This window comes from Arachis duranensis, chromosome 1, assembly GCF_000817695.3.
Source record: "Arachis duranensis cultivar V14167 chromosome 1, aradu.V14167.gnm2.J7QH, whole genome shotgun sequence".
Lineage (NCBI taxonomy): Eukaryota > Viridiplantae > Streptophyta > Magnoliopsida > Fabales > Fabaceae > Arachis > Arachis duranensis.
In genome coordinates this window covers 100,601,309-100,602,416 of record NC_029772.3, presented here as the reverse complement: position 1 = coordinate 100,602,416, position 1,108 = coordinate 100,601,309, and the positions used below count along the sequence as shown (strand labels likewise).

The 1,108-nt window shown below is 38.5% G+C and overlaps 1 protein-coding gene across 1 annotated transcript in view; it reads left to right on the top strand.

The window, feature by feature from the left end:
• Nucleotides 1-360: 360 nt before the first annotated feature.
• LOC107469879 (uncharacterized) overlaps nt 361-1,108 on the top strand; it is a gene marked incomplete in the record, with an annotated part of 2,768 nt that continues 2,020 nt past the window's right edge. The window contains 1 exon segment of the mRNA XM_016089264.3: nt 361-1,108. Coding sequence (XP_015944750.1) covers nt 909-1,108 — 200 coding nt within the window.

Here is a 1,108-nt window from a genome sequence, read left to right as displayed (position 1 = left end):
AACTGTAAATTTTTTACACATTACATATTTCTACAAATAAAATGTTCAAATAATAAACCCAAAAAAAAATTTCAAAAAAAAAAAAGAAGAAAAAAGGCATAAAATATAAGGCAAAGGAACATTCGAAGTCTCCTCTTACATAATAGAGAGAGCATAGGCGCACAAGGAACGAATCTCTTCAAAGCCAAATCCACATTTTAATTATTTTCTATGGTGGAAGAAGAAACTCAAGAAAGAGTGGCCTAACCCTTTGTCTTCTTCTTCTTCTTCTTCTTCTTTCTTTGCTTCCTACTCTCTCACGCATGCACAACCCACTCTGCTACCCTCTCTCTTCTCTGCTTCTTCATTCCGTTACCTCAGGGCTCTTCACTTGCGCTAGATTCTTGAATCCCCAAATCAGTTTTATTCATATAATAATCTAGGATTTTTGTTGGAAGAGATTTGCTTTCTGCATGGATTTTGGAGGTGGGTAACTGGGTAAGTGTCATTGCTAACATGACGTTATTCTTTGGTGGATGTGGATCATTCGTTAGCTTGAGCTTTTGAGACGTGACAATGATTTCTATCCCTCGGTTTGGCTCAGCCATTGGTATGGATTTCAATTTTATATGTGTTCATTGTAAAATTCTGGATTCTGAATCTCATCCACAAGGGATTCATCTGGGATGATAATTGGGAACTCTAGTGTAGATCAAAAGTTGTTTGAGGAATTCAATTTTCATCATTTGGCTTTGGAGATCAAAAGTGTTTCTATTTTAATGTTGATTGTTCCTTATGCAAAATTGTTGACTTTATATTGAAGGGAACATAAGATTGGGGATCTAGTTATATAGAGAGGTAGTGGTGATTTGTTGTTGTTAATTTGGAGGCATTTGTAGTGAGTTTTGTTTGTATAAAGTGTTGCTGCAATGTCTGGGGGAACGCCTGTTGGGGTTGGAGGTGGATTTATGAGGCAGAGACATAGTCAAGGGTATGCTAGCAGTGGTGATGACCTAGAGGATGATGCATGTTCAAGGCAGCGGTATTTTCTGCCTCCGCCGCCGGCGCGCAAGACATGGATTGAGGTGCTGGAGAATTTTCTTTGGCTTGCCTCAGCTGCTTTCATTCT